Below are 17,347 nucleotides of genomic sequence, written 5' to 3' on the forward strand. Positions count from 1 at the left end.
AAATGTGTCTAAAAAGAAACAACAAAGTATTTCATCCAAAATGACTGAAAAGAAAAAGTCTGAATGTGTTAAGCCAATGTCACAAAATCAATCTTTTGTTGAAAAGAAAAAGCCTTCAAAACATACACAAGTTCAAAAAGATTTTTCCAAAACCAAAGAACATGTTTCGAAATCAAAACAAACATCTCATGTTCAAAACTCATATCATGATGGTTATGTGAAAAATAATCAAACAAAGAATTTTGTTCAAACTCACAAAATCAAAGGTTCTCACAAAATAATTTCCAAAGAAATGGTTTTAATTCAAATGAGAAAACAGATTACCATCGAGTTCCACATCAAAATCAATTTTCGAACCCTCAAACAGTTTTTTCAAAAATATAAAATTGGGTATCAAAATCAATTTCAAACTCGTTACAAACCTCCTGTTTCAACAAGAATGCCCACAAGTAACTATTAAAAGTTGAACGTCCAAAGGAGAAGAAATTAACCTTTCAATCCAGAACAACCAAAGTTTCCAAATCCACATTCGAAACAAACAATTAAAGCTTCATTTTCCAAGGGAAAAACGGATGTGAAGAATATCAATCATTGGTTGGAAGGAAAGGGAAAATGGTTCCAATCAGGAAAATTCTCTCAAGAACAGATTAATGATGCATATGAGAAATATCTAAACGAATAATCCAGTTCTTCATCAAAAGATTCGAATCATTTTGTTTAACAATGGAGAGCAATTTCGAAAGAAAAAGTCAGTGAGACTCAAACTAAGAAGTGTGAGGAGAAAGTTAATGTTAATGTTAAACCTTTGAATGATTACATTTCGGTACCCTTAAATAATGAAGTGGACTTAATTGATAGTGTCAAGTCAAAAGTTCGAAATTGGATAATAGGATCTGCATTACATCAAACATTTTGTTCTAATCACTAAGGACCCAAACAGCCTTGGGGACCTAAACTTTTCCACTGATTACAGGTTTTGTGTGACGAGCAATATGATGATAAATGGTATATTGATAGTAGTTGCTCTCGTCACATGACTGGGAAAAAGGAAATCCTAAGAGATTATCGAAGTCTTGAAAATGTTGGTGTAGTAAAGTTCAGCAACAATAACAAGTGTAAAGTCAAAGGCTATGGGAAGGTGAGAAATGGGAAGTTTACAGTCAAAAGAGTTGCTTATGTCGAAGGTCTTCAACACAATTTGATCAGTATTTCACAACTTGTTGTGGGTACTGGTAATCAAGTTGTTTTTTACGAAGAAGGAAGTGTCATATCGAACAAAGAAACAAAATAGGTTCTGCTTAAATCAAAGAGAAAAGGTGATATGTTTACACTTGACATCAAACCCATTGTTGGTGTTCCTTTAGTTTGTCTACTTTCGAAGGCTTCCTCTGACATTAGCTGGTTGTGACATCGACGATTGTCTCATTTGAATTTTAAGAATTTGAACAAATTAGTGGTAAAAGATATTGTTCGAGGATTGCCAGTACTAAAAGTTGATAATGATACTTTATGTGCAACTTGTGAACAAGGAAAACAACATCGACAAGGACATCCAATTGTGATTGATTGAAGATCATCGAACCTTTGGAACTTCTTCATGTTGACCTTTGTGGACCTTCGACAATTGAAACACTCAACAAAAAGAGGTACATTTTGGTTATTGTTGATGATTTTTCTAGGTTTACTTGGGTATATTTTATTCGTTTAAAATCAGAAACAACTCAAGTGATGATCGATTTCATCAAACACATCGAGTTAAGTCTAAAGAAAAAAGTTTGCAAGATCAAGAGTGATAATGGATCAGAATTCAAGAACAAGATTGTTGATTCGGTATTGGCTGACAACGGAATATCGCACAATGTCTCGTCTCCTTATACACCTCAACAGAATGGTGTTGTCGAAAGGACAAATCTTCCACAATATCGTTGGGCTTCTAACATCAGGGCTCCCAGTTATATTATTTATGTGTTTATTTTTTAGAGTTACTGAGTGACTCGACGATTTACGAGCCTAACTCGTCGAGTAGAGTCGATTTGGCCACGTGGGTTTAATAATTGACTCGACGATTCAGAGAGCTGACTCGCCGAGTTGGCGCTATGAGGTGAAACCCTCAATCTCCAGGGTTGGGCCTATTTAAGAAAACTTATGTCCTCATTTCAGCCTCACCAGCTGCCCAACTCCCTTGTGTGAAACCCTAAACGTTTGTTGTGAGCTAAGAGAGTTATAGAGCTAATCTTTGAGTATTCTAATGCATCTTTTGAGGAGAAGAGAATATTATCCAGCAAGGAACGAGGAGAAACTGTTGGATCTAGTGCTAAATTGTCCAGAGATTTTGTGGAAGGTAAAAATCCTACACCTTTATCATCTTATTGGTTAGATATCATGATTATGGAAGTTAGGGCTTTTACCACCTTTACTGGGACATTGAGTGCATTGAGTCTATCAGGAGTCTAGACTTCGGATCTGGACCTTGTGAGGTCCATATAGTCTAAAGGTCCCAGCTTGATTCAACCATATAAGAGTATTTGTGCTTAAACACCCTTATTAGAGTTGTATTGGCATTTTGGAGCAAAATATGCCATGCATGAACGTAAAGATCGAAGCTTTACGTGACATTCAGGCATTGGGAGCCTAGATCTAGAGTATGGAGTGGTAGATCTGCCTTAAAACGTCTGAATGAGAATTCAGACTGAAGGGACTCACCGAGTCAACGAGCTGACTCGACGAGTCGGCTAGGGTTTTCCCCTAATAAATTCGGTCATGGGTAACTCGGAGAGTTGACGGGACAAATCGATGAGTTGAGTTGGGTTTTCGTGATGTTCTGAAGGAAAAAGGGGGACTCGGCAAGTCACATAGATGCACTCGGTGTGTCAGGTCAACATGGACAATTCACTCAAGTGTTGACTTCTATTGACTTTAGGGTTTGGTCAAGGCAGGAAGAATGAGAACCATGGAGGGGTAAAATGGTCTTTTACCTATTCCAAGAGTTTGAGAGAGATTACAACCTAGTTTATTTCAAATCATGATTTAAGTGTTAATTAGGGATTATTATCTTATGTGTTAGGCAGAGGCTAGCTCGAGATTCGTATACGAGATTATTACTTGCTAGCCTACGAGGTGAGTTTTCTCACTATACTTTACCTAGTGTGGTAATCCTTGTGTGACTGGAGGGTCTTACGTGTTATATCGAGTATTGTGTAATCTTGCATTATGTCTCTGTGATTTGTGTTGTGTATTATTATGAGCTTACTGAGTTAGGACCGGAGGGTCCACCCGAGTTGTGGAACTAGAGAATCCCACAGAGACACATTGACCGGAGGGTCTTATTTGAGCATAGCCATGAGAGGCTAATGAGATATGTGTGGTATTTTGGGGAACTCACTAAGCTTTGTGTTTACCGTGTTATGTGTTATGTGTTTCAGGTAACTCTCAGGATCACGGGAAGGTACCAGTTTGATTGTACACACTGGAGAGAGATTATTTTCATGATTCTGGGATAGTGATTTTTATTTGTGGATTTGTTGACATTTGAGACACTTGTGGTTTTTGAGAAAATGTGAAATGAGTTTTACTGTGTTTTAAAATGAAATTTTTGTTTAAAAATTTACAGTGTAACAAGTTGGTATCAAAATCTTGGTTTGAGAGATTCAGATATATCTTCGGGTGTGTCTGGACTAAAACTGAGGATTTGAGAAAAATTTCAAAACAAATAAAATTTTCAAAAAAATGAGAAAGAGTTTTAAAAGAAAACGAGTTGGAGCAGTGTGTACAATCAGCCAGAGCCCGAACGATAATTTCCCAAAATACCCTTACTTATTTGTTTTATGAGATATTTATGAGATAATAGTTATGCATGCTAGAGGGTAGGCTAAGTAATTCATATTTAGGGCTACAGTTGTCTGATTTGTGATACCTTAGCCTAGGAGTCGTTGCTAATTGTTATGTGTTTTGAGTATATGCTTAGTGAGAGTATCTAGCAGGATCACTTAGAGAGAGAGTTCTGAGTCAAGAGATAATCTAGGAGAGATACCTAGATGAGCATATGAGAGATCTACTAAGAGGGTAGTTTGTTATTCGTGAGAGTTAGAGTACTTGTGAACTGAGATCCTAGGAGGAGGACTTGGGGTGACTACATGTTGATGTAGAAGGTAGTATTGGGTACGTAGTACTGAAAACACCAATATATATATATATATATATATATATATATATATATATATATATATATATATATATATATATATTCTCTTATTTTCTCGTTAAGAAAAATGTGTTATTCTACGAACTTATGCTAATAATAATAATATAATATACTTGAATCGATCGGATAACGCTAACAGTGAGTACTTCAACATTTTAAATTACTAAAATCTGTTGGGTGTTGCAATAAGAAAAAAAAAAAAAAAGTAAAGAAGTGAAAAATGAAAATCGTATCAAGAGCAAAGAGGGGTGTATAAAGAGGTCCCACAACCAACCAGCCTCGGGTTAGCTTATTTTGTCAGCCAAGTAGAGAGAGAGAGAGTGTGTGTGTGAGAGAGAGAGAGAGAGGAAGAGGCGTTCCAACAGTGAGAGCGGAAGGTAGCGAAGGGTGAAGGCGGAGAAACAAATGGATCCAGACGCTTTGTCGAAAGCATTCGTGGAGCATTACTACTCCACCTTCGATACCAGTCGCGCTGGTTTAGCTAACCTTTACCAAGAGACTTCCATGTTGACTTTTGAAGGTCAGAAGATCCAAGGCTCTCAGAACATCGTTAACAAGCTCACATCTCTCCCTTTCCAGCAGTGCAAACATACCATCACCACCGTCGATTGCCAGCCTTCTGGACCTGCCGGCGGTATGCTCGTCTTTGTCAGCGGCAATCTCCAACTTGCCGGAGAGCAACACGCTCTTAAGTTCAGTCAGGTCTTTCATCAACCACCTTATCCTTTCAATTATGTATCCTTTCCCCTAATTCTGGATCTGATTATTTGCTTTCTATGCATAATTGATGTTCAGATTTAGATCATCAGATACTCTAATCAAACTTTCAAACGTTAATTAAGTAATCAGAAAATTCTGGATTTAATGTTCTAGCATACGACTAGTATCGCTTAAAGTTTCATAGAGACTGCTCACTGCTCCTTCGCGTATGGAATTGATAATTGATCGTCCTAAAGAATGCTCCTGCTCGTCTGCGTGTATCAGTAGTAGTAGCTTAGAATTCCATTACGAAATGAGTGCACCTCTGCTCATAAAATTGGGCACTAGTTTACAGTTGTAACGGGAACACTCATATTGCATGTCGATTGTCATTTGCACACGATAAGACCGAATCCTATTACTTGTCATTGGAACTCTTTACCTTCCATCCGAAAAGTAGTGGTTCACCTATTATTTTCTGCACTAGAGTTGTTTTTTCAAATTTATATACATTTTACAACTGAATTATTGCCATCTTCTATTACTTGTCATCAACACTGTACAGTTGTCTCATCAAACTTGATCTTGATGTAATTATTACAAAAATCATAGACTTGCTGTTATGTGTTGTTGGAAGAGCCCAAGATGGGTTTCAGCTCTAAAACGTAGCCAAAAAAGAAAATTCTGAGTCTGCAAATGCATCTAATTGTTGCATATCTAGATATGTGAAATGTTGTAGTTTTGGGAGAATGAGATAGCCATAATAGGTAGTTCCATGTGTAATCTTGAGATCCGATATCTTACATAGTTATCGTGGAGCTTCTTGTAGAATATAAGAATATATATCTTTTATAAATTTGAGAGTCATAGGCTCTCATAGCTGATGACGATATACATAGAGAGAAGGGAATAGAGTTTTACAAGTTGTTTGTTAATGTTTTTGAGGGTTGTGTATGTGTGTGTGCAGATGTTCCATTTGATGCCAACAGCACAAGGAAGCTTTTATGTGTACAATGACATATTCCGCTTGAACTATGCTTGAGGTTTGGTTTGATTTGATTTGGGTCTGTATGTCTACAACTACAACTAAAGGTGGTGGTGCTCAGTTGGGACCAATTCCAGAATGTGGTTATTTACTTTTTGGTGTTTTAAGATATCATTGAACCATCCGAAAGAAACTTGTGTTTTATGACTCTTGCCTATTTGATAACTGTAATTTGATGAATTTGTTTGGTTGTATATGGCTTGGCTTGGCTACTTGTTAAATGTTGTTGAAAGTAAGCACACACTACTAGTCTCAAAAACACAGTGTTTGCTTTTTTGTTGTTTCATATTCAATAGTTGGAGCACAGTAGATAGAATGATATCCATGATATACATATAGGGCGGATGATATTTAATCTTTATTAATCACTACTACTACTACTAGTAGTTGGTATCAGGACTAAGTTTGAATCAACTGATGACATTTGTGTTGTGGTAGGCTGGTAAGCAAGCATGATCTTGACTTTGTTTAAACTATAAATCTGCATTGAAGGATCAAAACACGGAGGATGGATTGAGTATTTACACATGCTGGGTTAAGAAAATGAAATAGAACAAAGATTGGTAAAAATTTCATGATGTGTGTCGTAGTTGTAATTGAGTGGGATTATTTGGTTATGTTTAAGTACGCGTGCAGAGTGTATGTACACATGTATGAGGTAGTTTAATCCTGAATAGACGAAGGGGGGGTGTCAAGGGGCAGATCAACAACTAGTGTATGGGGTTGGGGATCACAACTTCAACAACTACTGGTTGGAATGATGTCATGTCATGTCATGGGTAGTAGCTACTGTCCAAAACTGTCAAGTTTCACAAGTATCTTTGGGCTCTTTCAGTTCTCAAAGATTGAGCATACCGACTATATGCATCAATTTAGACAATAAGGACGTTTCATTGTCAAAACTCAAAACATGTCATGTTGTTTACTTTGGTTTATCTCCCAACAAATTTCTATTTGCCCGTCATATTCGTGATAAATATTGGGATCCAAAACCAAAATATTATTTTACTACTTATACAACCTTCAATAATTCATTTGATGCTTCCAGCAAACACTAATCACTGTGGTGTTGGTTTCCAACTGACTATAACAAAAAACGATTATAAAATATCTGGATTTTGAATTTATGAAATCAAATTATGTTTCTTTCCATGAAATATGGTGATTTTATCAAATTAAAAAGATTTACCAAAGATACTTGAAAATAATGCAAGACATAAACTGAGAAACATGTTTATTATTTTAATTTTTGGTGGAAAGTTTAAAGCCATATTCATTATTTTAATTTATGATTAAATACCTATTGAATTAAATTTATACATAAAATTAACAACTTTGTTTATGGTTTTTACTTTTTTACAAAAAAGGCAAACCAACCTAAGACTCTGTTATTCAGAATAGTTGTGGTTTTTTAGTTATCAATTTTGCACACCATTAGTTAGTAGTTACAAGTTGCTACTTGCTACCGACTCACCATTATTCACTGTAGAAAGGACGGATGTCGATACTGCAAAAATAATTGCAACATTTTTAACAATTCTGAATCACAATCTCACAATCCTCTTCCTTTTTCAGCAACTGTTACTGGAACATATTTTCTATACTCTCTAATATATATATGGTAAAAAAAATGTATCTATTCAAACATTTTTTTTTTTTTTTTTTGTTTCTGGAGATCTTAAAGTTATCTACGACTGGAGTTTGTTGTTCCTTAGCATAGCAAGAAAATACACAAAAAGGAAAGGGGAATATGGGTTGATATAAAAGTTGCAAAGAGAAAGAGAAATTACAAGAGTTGTTATTAATAAGCTGAATGAAGAATACAATACAATAGCAGTAAGTGGTGCTTGCTAAGCATAAATATGTATGTCTAGTATGACAAGAAGCAGAATAAGAAACAAACCATAGAGCACTGCATGAAGTAACATGGAGATTACACTCGTCTTCATGTTCATGAAACCAATTGGCGATTCATTCCCAGGCATCTGAAACACCAGCCCTGGCGCTAGAAACGCAAACAGAGCTGCAGCTACAATAGGAGCCGCCCAGTCATGCATAATGATTTATAATTGTCTCAAATCAACAACAAAACAAGAATACGAGAAGAAACTAAGAAGAAGATGCCATTTGATAGATGGGGCAGGGGTAGAAATGGAATGTGAATCTGATAAAGGTAAAGAAGAAAGAAAAAGCATCCAGCCACTTTTTGTGCGTGTTTTATGGTGGTGGTGGTGGTAGGAAAAGGTAACAAGGCTTTATCTATCAATCGCATCAATTAGGGGACAAAAGCTGCCTTTTTCTTTCTTTAATTCAGTAATAAACATTTGGGAACAACAAACAAATATGATTGATAAACGGGAAAACGGATTTCATTAGATGTACAAGTTTAATCCTCACAAGAAAACGAGAGGACTTGTGGTGCTTGGTTTTCCAGAGAGAATCCTTCGGTCCGAAAGTGAATCATCCCAATTAAATGATTATTATTATTATTATTATTATTATTATTATTATTATTATTATTATTATTATTATTATTATTATTATTGTAACCGCTGCTATTCAGTCCTGTTACATAATTTGGTAAGGGAAGATGTGGAATAGTGAAGTAGTTTGGGTTTGGGGCGGTGTTATTTGACAGAAGAGAGAGAGCACCATTAGCATTGGGTTTGGGCTTGGGTTCAAACAATGTTTGTCCTACCGATGCATCAGAGTCAGGGGTGCCCAAAAGGAATGGGAACTTTTTCTCCCTTGAGGACGATGATGATGACGACAATGACGATGATGGTGTGACTATGTTTTGCTTGTTTAACTTTTCTTTATCGGTGGGCCTGGACCAGGGCCATCTCATTCTCATGGGACTGCTACAAGTTGTGTATGCTGGTGAACCACCAAACCGCACCAGTTTTGTACCTGTAATCAAATGTAATGTAATTTACAGCAATAATAATTCAGTAAATTTATGTTTGTGTTTAAATCTGAATTGTGATTCACAAACCTGGATAATTGGTGAAAAAGGTGTCATACATGGATGATTGTATCCCCCTTGGTTTCCTCCTACGCCTGTTGTGACCATCAAGACGCTTCCTACAACTCCGCTTCACTTCATCAAATTCCCCAACTGAATGGAATCTATCAAATGCACCTTTAACTCATCAATCACTCTCCTTGTTTCTCTACATATACACACTAAACTAAGGGCTTGTTTTTTTTTCCCTATTAAGTCTTGTATGGGTAACCAAAATGTTTTTTTGTTAAATGATTTTTTGGCTTTAACCCATTAAGCCAGGTCATTAAGATAGTTGTCCAGATTAAATGCTTAACCCATTAAGCTCCTTAAATTGAAAAAAAAAATAATAATAAATAAATAAAACTACCCCTGGCATAAATAAATATGTATGGAAACAGAAAGCATTGCATAAACTGTGGAGGCAAATAAAAGGGTTATGGAGTACCTACTGCACTGCTGGCAAAACCTTTGGTGTTTGCCAGCTATGGCCACAAGTGGTGTCTTGGAATGAGCTTCACAAACCCTATGCCGCCGATGATAGTCTCTGCATCTACTGAGGTCCGCTGTGCATCCATCCACCAAACATGACACACCATCCCCACGTGGCTTCTTGGAAGTGGTTGAACTTGAACCCAATGTTATACCAGAGTCCACAGAGAAAGCCTCAGCCTCCATATTTTGATTATTTTCCATCACCTGCTGCAGCACATCAAACTCATCTCTCTCCAGTTCACTCAAGTACGACGATGCTTTCAAAACCCAATCCATAATCCCTAAAACTTCAACTTATAACCACCTGAAACTGAAAAAGCACAGCACATGAAATAGCTTCATCTTATATCAGATCATAATTTGACAATTTTGAGGAATCTAATATATATATGACGATCACATGGTAGCCACGCCCACGAGTGTATCAGAAAAGCTGGAAAAAGTGAAAACGAACACAGAGAACATGGGAGCCACTCATAAGAATCAAAATTGCAAAAAGGTGAGAGAGGTATACAGAACTTACAAAAACGAAGGGAGAAAGTTGATTCTTCCTTGAAATTTGCTAATTTCACCAACACCACCTGACATTGATTTCCAACTCCAACATATATATAAACCAGTATTTTAATCAAGCCAAGAGAGAGGGAGAAGGAGAAGAAGCCAATGATGAGTCGTGACTGATTGAGATGGAGTTACATTACAATTACATAGATATAATTTTTAATGGCACACATGCAGATAAAGGCAACTGGAAGTTAAAGGAGGACCAGTTCAGAAAGAGAGATTTGCTATGTAGTTTTCTGCCTCCCAAATGGTCCCCTGCGCTCAGGATTTTCAATTCAAAACCGGGAGCAGTTGAAGATGATGTTGATGTTAATGATTATCATTTATCAAACACATATACACACACAGACGGAGGCTTGAAGTGAAAAATTGGGGTTGAGGAAGAAAGGCGAGGGCTTTCGTCGTCTTTTTCAACAAAAGACCAACTCCATTCTTCGTAATACCTTCTTTTATCACACTTTTATGGATTTCTGATTTCAGCTTGATCATGTTTAAAATTGGTAATAATTTATCATGTTTTAACTAAAGTATTTAATTTGAGAAGTGACAAAAAAACAAAACTCATCTCTCTCCCATCGCACTCCATCTCAATTCAGCTCCGCTTTCCTTCTCCTTGTCCTTGTCAAGGTCAACAACATCAATAAGAAAGCAATAAATAAAAAGATCGTATCAAAATACGATTTTACCTCTCTTTAATAAACACAAGAATATCATCCTATTCCTAGGTACGAATCCATGGCCATAAACATAACAATAAGAGTATTGTTTGAATCAAATGCTCATATTACTTCATCCCAATAGAATAATAAAATTTTAAATATTCTTTCGTCCTAATATGAATAGGGTTTGGTTTTAAGTTTTTTATATAATTAAGAGTGTTTCGGAGTGCTTACGGCTGTAAATGACTAAACTAACACGGACAATGGCTTGTTCATGTTTGTTCGTTTAAATTGGCCGAACAAACGTACCGACACCAACAGATAACCTGACAATTTTTCCTATTTATGTTCGTTCGTTTAACAAGTTACATTGTTTATGTTCGTGAGCATGCTAAACGAACATAACCGAACAAAGATAAACAAACACAATTGAACATATATTAATATAAGGAACATATAATATAGTAATGTAATAATAAACAATTGAACATATATGAACGTAAATAAACTTAAACGAACGAACATAAACAAAACGTAAACGAACGTTTACGAACATAAATGAACGAACGAGACCATTGTTCAAGTTCATTCGTTTAACTAAATGAACGAGAATTTGTGATCATGTTCGTTTATTTATTAAATAAACAAACATAAACGAACTTCTCACTGAATAGTTCGTCGAACGTTCAGTTCATTTACAACTTCATTTACAACTATAGGAGTGCTTATTCAAATTCATTAGACATTTTTTTTGATAAAAATGTTTATTAGCTTATGTGGTGATAAAAATATTTTTAAAAAATGTTTTGGATTAATTTATATGTCAAGAAGCTATAAGTGATAAACCATTTAAAAAATGTTTTGGTTGGCTTATAGTTATTTTATAGTTATTTTAAGTAAATAAGTTGTTGGTGATCTTAGTGTCACAAGACATTTTGTGTAATTTGAGCTAATATGTTAGCTAAGGGGCTTATGATTTGTACTCTATATTATATGTTTGGTGAGAACAAAGTGCACATATATATAAGATCGACTTATAAGTCGGTACGACAAAATGGTGGGGTCAAGATGGTCGTGACCCCTTGCTAGGTCCTAGGGAAGAGCCCTTAGCGGTCTTCGAAAATTTGAATTAGTATCATTATGGAAAATCTAAATTCTAATGGGTGATTGTGGTAAAATCGACAAATCTCACTAGTTTCGAAACCATTGAAAAGGCCATTAATTATGTGATTCACTTAACTAATTTAGAGGAAGGAAACCCTAATTATCAAGCATAGATACAACTCTTCTCTTGAGTCGTACCACACCCTTCTCAACTCTCTTCTTCTCTGACAAACTCATAATTCTCTTGCAATTTGTGTAACATCCCAAAAACCACGGTAAAATTTTCATTTCCAAAATACATTTTCATAAAGTCCATAGAATAATCGAACATTGTTTCCAAAACAAAATCATAGAAATCAAAGTATCAATATCATCTCTCAAAACATAAATCAGAAGGAGGATATGTACAGTCACACATTTGCCTTGCCTGATCATCTGAAGTACCTTATAATATTTAAATCCACAACTGTAAGCCATAGCTTAGTGAGTTCCTCCATGTGACAACCGTCAATTTTCGGTCAAGTCAAAGTCAACTAAAGTCAACAAGTCAAACCGGTCAACCCAATTCGCTGTGAGAACTAGAGTTTACGTTATGTAACTTCTAAACAACTCTCTATTCTAATGAGAGATCATAAATCGAAAAGTGCGTTCACCTAAATCTCCTTAACCTAAAACGGTGGTACGTAGAAAGCCAAACCGATACAACAATGTTACATACTCATCGGGAGTATGCAAGATCCCTAATCAAGGCTTAACGGGGTTTAAGGGCCTTGTAGTGCGTAGCCGGACACTCAAAAAGGTCACCAATGAAACCTCTCCCACATATCTCTAAGTATGTGAAACCTCTCCCACATATCTCTAAGTATGTGAAACCTCTCCCACATATCTCTAAGTATGTGAAACCTCTCCCACGTATCTCTAAGTATGTGAAACCTCTCCTACATATCTCTAAGTATGTGAAACCTCTCCCACATATCTCTAAGTATGTGAAACCTCTCCCACATATCTCTAAGTATGTGAAACCTCTCCCACATATCTCTAAGTATGTGAAATCTCTCCCAAGTCTCCCTAAGTATGTGAAATCTCTCCCAAATATCTCTCTGAATGTGAAATCTCTCCAAGTATGTCAAACCTCTCCCAAATCTCCCTAAGTATGTGAAATCTCTCCCAAGTATCTCTCTGTATGTGAAATCTCTCCCAAATATCTCTCTGAATGTGAAATCTCTCCAAGTATGTGAAATCTCTCCCAAATATCTCTCTGTATGTGAAATCTCTCCCAAATCTCCCTAAGTATGTGAAATCTCTCCAAGTATGTCAAATCTCTCCCAAATCTCCCTAAGTATGTGAAATCTCTCCCAAATATCTCTCTGTATGTGAAATCTCTCCAAGTATGTCAAATCTCTCCCAAATCTCCCCAAGTATGTCGGATCTCTCCCAAATCTCTCTGAGTATGTGGAATCTCTCTCAAATCTCTCTCGAAATCTCTCCCCGACTTTCTATAATCACTCGGGGCATCCCGACCCTCGAATTTGGCGAAAAATAGCCCAAGAACGGAAGTCTACGCGAAAAACGGACTTAAGGAAACGAACCCTCCGAACCGAAAGTACTATTCATGAACCGAACCGAAAGCACTATTCATGAGGGTCCGAACCGAAAGTACTGTTCATGAGCTGAACTGAAGTTACTGTTCATCCGAACCGAACCCAGCACTAAAGGAAGGTCCGAACCGAACCAGCATAGAAGGAAAAATCCGAACCGAAAGTATTGTTCACAACAGTACCTTTGGTTCTAGCCAGACCTCGGACCGAACCCCACCTGCACTTCTCGCCTTCGCTGCGGACAGCTACTCCTCGGACCGAGCTTCGCTTTCGCCTCCCGCCTTCTGACTCAGCCTAGCGCGTCCGAACCAGGCACCATCCGACCGAACTTCGGCCCAGAGAACCGAGCCTCGGCCGAGATCCGAAGGGTCTCGCTGGGCAACTCGGATTTCGCCCATTTTTGCATATTTTTGCGTTTTAAACCCATTTTTAATTATTTTAACATAGGATTTTCACCCAAAACTTTATTTTTAATTATAAGACCCCTAAATTAATGATTTAATCACATTTTAAGGGTAAAATCTTATCCAAATAAGGTTAGGTAAAGTACAAAGGTAGAGTGTTGACTTTACCTTATTTTATGACACAAGCAACCCCATACCCACTCCATGATTAACCCACACTCCTCCCCACCATACCTTGTCACTTCCTTGTACTTTTACCTTCCTCACAAGCCATCTCCATGTTTTGAGAGCTGGATATTCATCCTCTCTCCTCACTTTTCTCTCATTTGTTCTCATTTCACAAGAAGATCAAACTCCTTTCTCTCTCACTTTCTCTCTCTAGAAATCCGAGATTCAAGGGCTGATATGGAGAGTTTCCTCCACCTTTGGTAAGCATAATCCATTTCCTTTAAGATTATCTCAATTATTTCCACTCAAATCATGAGTATCTTACACAAACTCCATTAAATTTGTGTTAGAGCTTCGAATCTTCAAGCGATTCTTCTAGTGTTCTTGGGTTGAACACTTCTCTTCTTCAACACTTATCCACTGAAATCACACAAGGTGAGTTCATACCCCTACATTTTCATGTTTTTCTCAAGTTTTTAGGGGGGGAATACAAGTCAAAACATCAAGAACATATTTAAATTCTTCTAACAGCTTTCATCAGAAAAGTTAGACTCCATTCACGGACTGTTTTGGACACCTTAAACATTTTAGTTTTCAAAACTGTTTTAGGTGCATGTAGTTCCACTTCTTAGCTTTAAAATGACTACTTGCACATCCTCATACGATTTTTCTACAATTTATGGTGATTTTTACAAAACTGCCTATCATTCCAAGCACCAATCCGGACCAGTCTGTGATTATGGACTTTTTCACCCAAGTTGGAGGTCATTAAAAATTATGATAAAAATTATGAGTAAACTAGACACATTTTGGGAACTCCCAGAATTTACGGATTTAGTTTTCGACTTCGTATGATTTTTCTATGGCTTTTCTAAAACAGTGCAGGAAGGTCTAATTTAGTTAACATCATATAATTTTCATAACACCTTGTAACATGTTGAGCAGGGTGCATATTATTATGTGTTCATGTATATTTGCAATATACGACATTCTTGTGTTAGTATCTAGACATAAACCTGTTAACAAATGGATTTTTACTAGACAAAGCATAGATTACACAAAGCGTTATTATTGAAGTATACCCATTACACACAAACGTTAAATAAACTATGTTAAGTAAAAATTACGTACTTTACTGTTACTACCTTCGTTTTGCCAAGCTATAATAGGTATAGTTTACGATGGATTTCAAAATGCATACATTACAAAAAGGAAACTTTCATTATGATTAAGTGTAAATTCGTTAATAACTTTGTGAGATATCCTCTTCACGTAAATCATAAGTCCTGTATTGTAACCAGAGTCTCCTGGAAGGAGAGCGTGATAGTTGTATATAGATCTATATTGGGTTTGACACCCCACACCTTGCTGCTAGCTACAGTTGGACCTGCAGGTCTACAGGTGACAAGTGTCATTTCAGTTCTACGACGCCCGAAGAACGTCGTATTCAGGCCACCTAGGTCATAGTATGGTTATAATAGCTCACAGAAAGTATTAACAAACTTAAGAATATACGAGAGTTTCATTGATATCATACGCGTTTGTGTTGAAATAAACACACATTATTTTCTGTAAATAAGAAAGATTACTCATATATTTCAGTCTTTGGATACAAGACTACATTATTCATTTTAAGGAAAATATCGGATTTTTCTGGAACGACTATACAATTACATGACGAGCTTTTTCATAATTATATACAAAAACTTATGAACTCACCAACCTTTGTGTTGACACTTTTCAAAACTACTTGTATTCTCAGGAATTCAGTGAAAAAAGGAAACCAACAACGTTTTGAGGATGGGACGATAAATCGTCAAACAGTTCATTTTGTTTCATAATGTAATTGATTCGATTCATGTAAACATATACTTTGGTGTAACTTTTTCAGTTATATTTATGATGGTTATATTTACTTTGAGCACTATTATACTCGTTGTTGTGATACTCTACATGAAGTCCTCCACCCTCGAACGTTTCCGCGATCCTTGGTTTGGGGGTGTGACACTCCAATATACCTCACACAACAATACACATACAATGCATGCACACATGATCCTACAATCTGCCTAGATCGCCTCATAAGGCGTGCAATATGCCTGGACCGCTCTATCGAGCCTGCAGTCTACTGGCAGACCTCACAAGGCCTACAGTAGCTGGACCGCTCCCTTGGGCCTACAGTTTGACTAGACCATCTCGCAAGGCCTACATCACACTGGACCATCCGGGTATATTGACCTACAACACAAAGCAGGATAGCCTCAACTCAACCAACCATAATATGTCGACAAACAAACAAACAATAGCCATCAATACATGTAATCATAACAAATCTACCAGTCTAACAGATTACTACAGCATACCAACATGCTACACACAAGGATATCGTAACATCCAAAAAATCAAGGTAAAAATTTTGTTTTCAAAACCACACCAAAACCATAAATTGTTTACAAAACATAGTTTCCAAATATCAAAGTAATAAATCAGAGTGTCCCAAATCAAATCTCATAATATCCAAAGGATGTGCACGATCAAGCCTTCGCCTTGCCCCGATCATCTGAAGTACCTGAAACATAACACTTAAACTATAAGCCAGAGCTTAGTGAGTTCCCCCAAAGTACCACACACAACCAAACAAATATACATATTACATGTTGGGTCCACAACCTCCCGGTTGGAATACCCTGGCCCACAACCTCTCGGTTGGATTGTTACATACATTGCATACTGGGTCCACAACCTCCCGGTTGGATTACCTGGCCCACAACCTCGCGGTTTGATTGCCACTCTGGCCCACAATCTCCCAACTGGATTGCCTTGGTTTGCTGGCTTTCACAAGAAAGCAGTACAACCTCAACCCAACCACACTATGTCGACATATGTAATAGATAATCATATAACAATCAAGTACGCGTAATCATATATCTCTACCAACCTACATATAATCAACATAGCATCATCCTATATACCAGGATACATAACCTAGTGGGCCGACATTGGTGCCTTTGAACCACAAGTACAGTGAGGAGAAACTCACCTCACAGTCTAAATGTAGCTAAACAGATCATAGCTTCGAGTACAACACTCTTACTCAACCAGTAACCCTACCGGTACTTCTTGAGCACTTACACTTGACATACAAAGGGTTCACCCTTTTTCCCTGCGTTGTCATTGGCCTTCCCTAGGCGAGTTGCCATAAGCAACTACTTTTCCTAACCCCATCAAGGACAAATCCTCTGCTGAAACTGCAATCCCGACCACTCCTAGTGCCTGCCATCACACCCTTACCCACTCAATGATTCACTTACGATGCTCCAATACTAAAAGCTCCACCCAGCATGCGAATCAAATAATCCTTTGAGTTGAAGATCCCTCTCTTCAACGGATAAGACTCAGACAAGAG

General features: G+C 37.0%; 3 protein-coding genes across 4 annotated transcripts; 1 reads left to right on the forward strand and 2 right to left on the reverse strand.

Moving 5' to 3' along the window:
• The first annotated feature begins 4,477 nt into the window (after positions 1-4,477).
• Positions 4,478-6,139, forward strand: LOC145097977 (nuclear transport factor 2B-like). Its single transcript, XM_079035665.1, has 2 exons — positions 4,478-4,903; positions 5,868-6,139. Exons 1-2 carry the CDS (start codon positions 4,607-4,609, stop codon positions 5,940-5,942), a joined length of 372 nt encoding a protein of 123 aa, XP_078891791.1. The 5' UTR covers positions 4,478-4,606; the 3' UTR covers positions 5,943-6,139.
• A 1,582-nt stretch (positions 6,140-7,721) lies between these two features.
• LOC145097979 (uncharacterized) lies at positions 7,722-8,253 on the reverse strand. The gene has a single exon (XM_079035666.1). The coding sequence runs from the start codon at positions 8,000-8,002 to the stop codon at positions 7,796-7,798; it is 207 nt and encodes a 68-aa protein (XP_078891792.1). The 5' UTR covers positions 8,003-8,253; the 3' UTR covers positions 7,722-7,795.
• On the reverse strand, positions 7,722-10,598 carry LOC145097976 (squamosa promoter-binding-like protein 2). 2 transcript variants are annotated; one of them, XM_079035663.1, is made up of 4 exons: positions 9,968-10,597; positions 9,398-9,754; positions 8,941-9,074; positions 7,722-8,855 (listed from the first exon to the last, which is right to left on the reverse strand). In XM_079035663.1, the coding sequence occupies exons 2-4, from the start codon at positions 9,718-9,720 to the stop codon at positions 8,332-8,334; spliced, it is 981 nt and encodes a 326-aa protein (XP_078891789.1). In that variant the 5' UTR covers positions 9,721-9,754; positions 9,968-10,597; the 3' UTR covers positions 7,722-8,331. The 2 variants fall into 2 exon arrangements, with proteins under 2 accessions (XP_078891789.1, XP_078891790.1); XM_079035664.1 differs by having other exon boundaries at positions 9,398-10,598.
• Positions 10,599-17,347: the final 6,749 nt, after the last annotated feature.

The sequence above is a fragment of the Lactuca serriola genome, chromosome 4 (genome assembly GCF_051521515.1).
Source record: "Lactuca serriola cultivar US96UC23 chromosome 4, Lser_US96UC23_V15, whole genome shotgun sequence".
Lineage (NCBI taxonomy): Eukaryota > Viridiplantae > Streptophyta > Magnoliopsida > Asterales > Asteraceae > Lactuca > Lactuca serriola.

Bases quoted from the DNA above. Each gene is read 5' to 3' on its own strand.
- LOC145097977 (XM_079035665.1), top strand. From the start codon at position 4,607: ATGGATCCAGACGCTTTGTCGAAAGCATTCGTGGAGCATTACTACTCC. The intron at 4,904-5,867 runs GTCTTTCATCAA...GTGTGTGTGCAG, and splicing joins ACGCTCTTAAGTTCAGTCAG to ATGTTCCATTTGATGCCAAC.
- LOC145097979 (XM_079035666.1), bottom strand. From the start codon at position 8,002: ATGCATGACTGGGCGGCTCCTATTGTAGCTGCAGCTCTGTTTGCGTTT.
- LOC145097976 (XM_079035664.1), bottom strand. From the start codon at position 9,720: ATGGATTGGGTTTTGAAAGCATCGTCGTACTTGAGTGAACTGGAGAGA. The intron at 9,075-9,397 runs GTACTCCATAAC...TGCATTTGATAG, and splicing joins TTTTGCCAGCAGTGCAGTAG to ATTCCATTCAGTTGGGGAAT. The intron at 8,856-8,940 runs GTTTGTGAATCA...ATTTGATTACAG, and splicing joins CTTTTTCACCAATTATCCAG to GTACAAAACTGGTGCGGTTT.